The sequence below is a fragment of the Pterocles gutturalis genome, unplaced genomic scaffold, assembly GCF_000699245.1.
Source record: "Pterocles gutturalis isolate BGI_N339 unplaced genomic scaffold, ASM69924v1 scaffold30613, whole genome shotgun sequence".
In the NCBI taxonomy this organism is placed as follows: domain Eukaryota; kingdom Metazoa; phylum Chordata; class Aves; order Pterocliformes; family Pteroclidae; genus Pterocles; species Pterocles gutturalis.
In genome coordinates, this window is record NW_010121410.1 from 2,181 (window position 1) to 9,800 (window position 7,620).

Here is a 7,620-nt window from a genome sequence, read left to right on the forward strand (position 1 = left end):
TTCATCAGTGCATCTGTATGCATTTATCCATTTAGAGCGTGTTTTCGCAAACTGTAATGGTCTGTGACCTTTTCCATTACTGATTATATATGCTGCCTTGTTGTTGAATTCATCTTAATGTGTGGAGATGATGAGTACTTTTTACAGGAAGACATTTTGCTTTTTTTCTGGGTTCTGATGGATGGCTACTGAGCGACTGCTCTTTTGCAGGTGAAGTGGATGATGTACTGGATTGTGTTTGCCTTTTTCACTACTGCAGAAACACTCACAGACATTGTTCTTTCTTGGTGAGTTCCTTAGCATCATGGGGGGTTTTTTGTTGGTTGGTTTTTGGGGGTTTTTTTATTAAGAAGAGAGGAATAGTGTTAGGATGCTAAGAATAAACTGTCTCTCCTTTAGGAGTTTTCAATGCCTATGAAGAGTCTGCAGGGTTGTAGATATTGTGGGTATTAGCTGCTGTCTTAGCTGTTTCATCTCCTATACTTCCAAACAGTTAGGATAAATACACTGTATCTGGAAGAGGATCTTCATCCATTCATAACAAAATATTTCTGAGAAGCTGTTAATGTGAACTGGTAAAGTTTGAGCAAGGGTGGTCTAAAAGACATTTAAAAAAATGATGGTAGGAGGAAGGGACCTGCTGTGGTTTGTGAGCCTGTTGTGTGGAAGAGCAGATCAGATGCATGTCTATGCTTTGAGAGGTGTTTTGCATTATGAAATTATCTTCTACTAGTGGAGGTGGGGTGCAGTGGAGTCGGGAGAAGCAGGTTTTTAATCCTTTCAGTGTGGTGTGTCAGGCTTGGCAATACAGAGGCCTCCGAAAATGACAAATCATCATTACGTGTCTTCAGCCAAACCTTTGGAACAGGATATCTTCATTGGCTTTGTTGCTTTAGTGTCTGGGCTTTGCATACATCTCTGAAAGAAGACTAGTCAAGAATTGAATCTTTTAAAGAAACATGAAATGGCTGTACATGCCTTATGAAAGTACTGTGCGCTTTTTTTTTTTTTTTTTTGAAAAGCAGGCAAAGATATAAAAAGTACAAGAGCTTTTGTTCACGTACATAAAATGGACCACTGAAAACAGAAGTCTCTTACTACTAATAGAGACATTATAAAGTTTGCATTCACTTTTTTCAGTCTCTGCTACTGTATCTTCCCAGAGACTGTATTCAGTATGGGTTAGAGATTAAAGACTTACATGCTGCCTGCTCTTTTTTCAGTTACACTGATCCTTTTGTGTCTTGTCTGAGGAGTACCTACTGGAAGTTTTAGAAACTGAGCCATCAGCCTTAGCAGGAACTTGAGATTTATTGAGATACGTAGTTGAAAGCTTTGGAAAATGAGAGAGAAACTAATGTAATATTAACATTCAGTGGGTACTCTCTGAGCAAACTTCAGAATTACGAGAGTAGCTATCAGATTGTAATTTGGTGTGTTTGCAGGGCTGAGAGATGCCCTGTTTATGGAGTTTTCATGGCTATGGATGAAAGACTTAATGAGAATCGAAGAAGGTATGTCCTAGGATTCCAAAGAGGGTTTTGCTATTCTGACCTGATATGTTGATTCTTTTGTTTCTGAGCCTTTATCTTGCCTTTGCTCTTTCTGCCTATGCTGCTTACTACCAGTTGTCTCCATCTGTCTCTGTGCTGATCTTGATTCCAGTTCTCCATCTTTCTCTCTCTTTTTCTTTTTTTTTTTTTCCCCTCTTTCTCTCAGGTTTCCCTTTTATTTTGAGCTGAAAATCGCATTTGTGATTTGGCTGCTCTCCCCTTACACCAAGGGCTCCAGTGTCCTCTACAGGAAGTTTGTGCACCCAACGCTCTCCAATAAGGAGAAGGTACTCACTTGTTAGAAGATACTGACCTGTCTGGGAGCTGTCTGGCTTCTGGTTCCATTATGCCTCAATAAAAACTGAAATGCTTGGATTGTGCTTGTGCTGACAGTAGTGGATGTAGAATAATTCTCTCTCTGACAATGATGTCATACTGCAGCTTAACTGAAGGTTGTCATGTAGCCAGTAGTTTGCCTAATGCTTAGAAAGCACGTTTGGCTGACCCAGCGTGATGAGCCCTTACAGTCACTGTCAGTAGTTAAGCTCTTTGAGTCACAAAAGGTGCAGCATGTTCTGTAGCCGTGCTGTTTTTTCACATTGTCAGTATCAGCAACTGCTTTTTTTTCAGTTGTTACAATCTGGAGATAGCATACTTCAAGTAAAAGTTCATTTGGAAGCTTTCTGTAAGTAGCAGAGAAACTGCACTTATGTGATCAATGACGGCTGATGCTGGTAGCCTGGAAAAAAGCGTCCGGATGAGCTTTGGGTTTTTAAGGGTGATGGTGGGGAGACTTTGATGATGTTTGTAACAAGGAGCTAAATGCCATGTTCCACATTGCCTTCCCAGGAAATTGATGAATACATTACTCAGGCTCGTGACAAGAGCTATGAAACCATGATGCGAGTTGGCAAGAGAGGGTTAAACCTTGCTGCCAATGCAGCAGTTACTGCAGCTGCAAAGGTAATGCAAAACCTTCTGTAACATTCAGGAATTCCCCAGCAGTTTAGTTTTGGGTGCCAGCAATTAGTGCTCTGGGTCTGTAAGGGATGCTGGTGCTTGTTGACACCAACCAACTTTTCCTTTCCTCCAGTTTGCCTTGCAGTTAATCCCATCCTTTGGTTTATGAAAAGTGGAGGGAGAGTGGAATGGATTTTGCTTTAACCTCTTCCCTATTGGTCTTGGGAGCATACTTTTCTTTTTCCCTTTTCTGTTTTTTTTCAGAGTACTCTAGTGGGGAATAGGGCACTTCTCCCCTTCTGCATGATCCTATGTGAGATGATCTCGGTGAAGGCGAAGTGCCCTTGACCCTAATTTGTATGTCCTCTTAGGGCCAGGGAGTTTTGTCTGAGAAGCTGCGAAGTTTCAGCATGCAGGATCTCACTCTGATCCGGGATGAAGATACCATGCATATGCGAAGCCGTGAACCACCGCTGCACCCCTCTGGTGGGAGCCTTCTTGAAACCATTGAGGATTCAGGTACAGAACAGCCCTGCGGGGCCATCGTACGAGGCCTCGTACGGTGAACCAGGAGGGAAGGAGGAGTTCCTTGGACTTCCCATGTGTTGGGTCTCAGAAGACTACAAGATTCCAAATTATCTGGGAGAAGTTACATTGTCTTCCCCAGTCTTTCCCATCTACTGACATACCTCTGTACTTTTTGGATTATCCTTCTTAAGGATTGTTGACATCTCCCTTTCATGTGGTCCTTCAGGAGGGGCTATTTTAGACTTCATGTGATTTTTCAAAAGTATTTGCTAAAACTTTCTCTCTGATTCCTTAGCTTCCTGTTACTCCTCAGGAGAGGAGAGCAGTATGGCACAGAGGTCTAATGGAACCCCGTCAGAGACTAGGACAGACCCATCAGATGAAGATGCAGGAGACAAACTTCCCAAACGTACCCAGAGTCTCAAAACTCCTAAGAAGGTGATGAAGGCTGAGGTGAGCTGGCGTGTAAATTGTTTCCAGCACAGACATTGATTTGTGAGCTTTATTGGAAGGCTCTGGCTTCATACTCGGTGCATTTAAAAGCTGTTTATATAAACTTTATTGGACTAAGTTTTTGTGAGTTGAGTCCTGCATCGGACGACTTGCAGTCTACTTGCTGTACTAGTCTCTAGCTTTTGTATTTTTTATCATGCCTGTAAGCCTCTGTTATAAGCCAGGATCCAGCTTTGCTTTCATTCAGATTTTGTGTTGAAAGGTAGGACATTAGATGTTTTTAACATGTTTTGTTGACTATATCCTCTGTTACAGTCTGAATATATAATACTACTGTGGCATTTATCCCTGGGACAACCTCTTTCTCCTCATCTAAAATGCAGTGGTTCTGTACCCTCTTAGGCCTTCCTGGACTTCTGCATATTAGATATGGGGAAAATGGAATTCCCTCTCCATGCCACTCCCCTTCCCCCCTGCTTTCCCCCACCTCAGGGTTTTGTCTTGAAGTTTGGGTAACTTGTTGAGGCAATCCCAAGCACAAATACAGGCTGTCGGAAAATGGTTTGAGAGGAGCCTGAGGAAGAGGACTTGGGGGTGTTGGTTGATGAGGAGCTGAACATGAGCCGGCAGTGTGCGCTTGCAGCCCAGAAACCACCCGTGTCCTGGGGGCATCAAAACAAACATGACCAGCAGGTTGAGGGAGATGATTCTCCCCCTCTGCTCTGCTCTCGTGAGATCCCACCCGGAGTACTGCATTCAACATAAAAAAGACCTGGACCTGTTGTAGCGAGTTCAGAGGAGAGCCACGAAGATGGTCAGAGGCTGGAGCACCTCCCCTATGAGGACAGGCTGAGAGAGTTGGGGTTGTTCAGCCTGAAGAAGGCTCCAAGGAGACCTTATAGCAGCCTTCCAGTACCTAAAGGGGGCTACAGGAGAGAGGGGAGGGGACTCTCTGTCAGGGAGTGTAGTGACAGGACAAGGGGTAACGGGTATAAGCTGAAAGAGGGGAGATGGAGATGAGATGTGAGGAAGAAATGTTTTCCTGTGAGGGGGGTGAGGCAGTGGCCCAGGTTGCCCAGAGAAGCTGTGGATGCCCCATCCCTGGAGGGGTTCAAGGCCAGGCTGGATGAGGCTTTGGGCAACCTGGGCTAGTGGGAGGGGTCCCTGCCCATGGCAGGGGGGGGCACTGGATGATCTCTGGGGTCCCTTCCAACCCAAACCACTCTATAATTCTATAACTAGCCATTGTTGAACTGTCCCCTCCATATGACCATGTGGTGACCCAAGATACTTAGAGCTGTTCAGATGGGATGCAAGTTGCCTGTATTCTTATGATTAAAACAAAGCATACACAAAAAATAAATGCAGTTGTGTCCAAGAGCCATTTTAGCTTAACAATCTTTATTTTCAGCTGTTGGTGTGTTTTGTAGAATATGGTTTTTGAGGTGCTGCTTTGCAGGTTGTGACTCTTACTTGAATGTTTCTTGTGGTTTGATTGATATGTGATAAAGTGCTTTTCCCTTTTTGTGAAGTTGGGATCCTATTTGCTTGATTCAACTCAGACTCCTACTTGGGTTTTTTAAATTATTTTTATTTAAGATGAAGAGTGCTATATGGCTGTCTCACATTGTTGACTTTTTAAGGCTAAATGTAGTTTGGAGGAAAGTAATTGCTTAGAGCATCATTTTAAGTCTTACTATTAACCTGATTTTACAGTGTACGGGATGCCTTTGCGTGTGATTAAGTACTCTTTGTAACAGAATCACAGAGTAGTTGAGGTTGGAGGGCATTCTGGAGATCATCTGGTCTGACCATACTGCTCGGGCAAGGCCATCTAGAGCTGGTTTCCCAGGGCCACGTCCAGATGTCTTTAGAATATCTCCAAGGATCATAGACTCATAGAATGGTTTGGGTTGGAAAGGACCTTAAAGATCGTCGAGTTCCAACCCCCCTGCCATGGGCAGGGACACCTTCCACTAGACCAGGTTGCTCAAAGCCTCATCAGACACGTACATCTAAAGATGCATTTTAAATCAGTCTGGATCTTTTTTCAATTCCCAAGGCTTACTTCTTAGTTGGACCCCTCTGCTTTCTTCTCTAGCATGTTAGAGAGGAGCAGGAAAGGACAAAGAACAAAATTTAATTACAAGCTTCCTAGTGAGGAAGTTTTAAAATGAGATTGTGAAAAGACAGTAATGACTCTTCTATGCTGTTTATTGTGAATACAGAAATTTCGATAAAGCTGTTCGCAATCATATTGATATTTATGCTCAGTCTGTCTGGATCTCTGGTTCAGACTTAGGAATTGTGGGAGGTCTTTGACTGAGATCTCTGAGATTGCCTGGAAGGGCTGAATGCATCGTAGATTGTAAATGCACTTGTCTTGCCAACATCTAGAATGAAGGACACTGGAGTAAAATGTGCAAACTAGTTTGAGATGTTTCTGCCTCTTTTGGAGAACAGCATTTGGGATGGCGGTCAAGAAGCAGAAAAGTTACAGCAGTGAAGTGTTATGTGAATGTTACCAGTTAGAAATATCGCTGTGTCTAACCTTTTGTCGAGACAGCTGACTTTGATTATATTGTCACACTAGCCCTGGTTTAGAATGTCTTCCTCTCCTGTTTCTGTTTGATGAATATGCTCCATTTTCACCAAATGGAATGGTGAAATAGCCTTTTTGAAACAAGGGATGACATGGATGGGGTCATCACATCGTAGTTGTTTTGTCCTGTTTTAACTCTGTATTCTTGTATCTTTCTGTTACACATTTAGGTGTTAAAGTAAACCAAGCTAAGATGCCTCTCTCTTCTTTCTCCTCAGCTTCCAGGAAGAAGCGTGAAAGCCCGCCCCAAGAAGAAAGCTGCAGGCTCTCTTGCTTCTGGCGAGTCATCCTAAGGAGACCTTCCCCTCCCCAGCAGCTGTCCCTGTCCCGGGATCTGCCTGTCACTCCCCAAAGGAAGGGAGCTGAGATTCATATACATAACTGATACTGCTTTGTAGAGCCCATTCCAAGGCAAGGGGGAGGCTGGGATTCAGAAAATGGAGTAGAGGGTACACATCCTCAGGAATACTTCTCCTTTTAATCTCTCTGTTGGAGGGAATGCTGGTATGTCTGTACATAGCCTGTTGCTTTGGAATTCCCACGGTATAACCCTAGTTGGGGAGAAGCTTTGCTGGAAGAACTGACTAGGGTTAGAGACATCCATTGCACAGAAGCTGGAAAAATATTAGACACGAGTTCCACAGGGGTGGGTGGCTCCCTAAAACGTCTTATCTTGCTCTGGGTATTCTTCTGCAGCTGTGTGTTGTTAAGAAGTGCCCACCATGGTTCATCCTCCTTAAGAGTGGACCGTACCTGTCATGTCCTTCCCCTTTGAGAAGGTGACTGAAGTGATGTGTGCTGAGTGCTCTTGAACATAAAGGACTAGCTCATGGGAGGAGTATGCTAGATTCCCATTACTAGTACTGGAAGATGAAGAGTTTGCATTTTATTTTATTTTTTCTGGAAGGTAATTATCTGGGAGATAATTGAAAACTGAGTAATGAAGAAAATATGCTGTTATATGAACATGTGACTGAGTAGATACAGGTATCTGTAAGAATTAACTATTGAGAAGGAAAGATTTTGGCTTTTTTTGAAGCTGCTTGAATTTTATTTCAGGTTCTGTTGTTCACTTTGATTCCTGTGAGAGCATCAGAGTGAGGTGAGTCCCATGCAGTGGGAAGTTGGCAGGGAGACTGTTGTTTTACCATTTAGTGGTTGAACTCTGTGTCATCCTGAGACTTGTTATGACGGACAAATTCTTTCATTGTAGCAGATGTCTGGGTAAAATCTGGCTCAATATAGTCTGTGGGCATACTTGAGAATTTAAAAGCCCTTGTCTCTCAGCTTCAGGAGACACAATCCTCAGGGCATGAAAACTGATAAATAGCTGATGCGTGAATTTCGTTAATTCCAGGATTCCATTTGTGGGGGATAAAAAGCAGGGAGTAGAGCACAATACTGTGATTAATCAGTCCTCTTGCTTTATCCTGCTGCAGCCCTTGCACAGATATTCTGTCTGACTATGTGCCATGTTTATCAGTGTTCTGAGACTTGAGCACAGAATCACAGAATGTTAGAGAT

General features: G+C 43.3%; 1 protein-coding gene across 1 annotated transcript; it reads left to right on the forward strand.

The window, feature by feature from the left end:
- The first annotated feature begins 216 nt into the window (after positions 1 to 216).
- Positions 217 to 6,389, forward strand: REEP2 (receptor accessory protein 2). The gene is made up of 6 exons (XM_010077236.1): positions 217 to 287; positions 1,720 to 1,840; positions 2,403 to 2,516; positions 2,885 to 3,032; positions 3,337 to 3,494; positions 6,315 to 6,389. Exons 1-6 carry the CDS (start codon positions 220 to 222, stop codon positions 6,387 to 6,389), a joined length of 684 nt encoding a protein of 227 aa, XP_010075538.1. The 5' UTR covers positions 217 to 219.
- Positions 6,390 to 7,620: the final 1,231 nt, after the last annotated feature.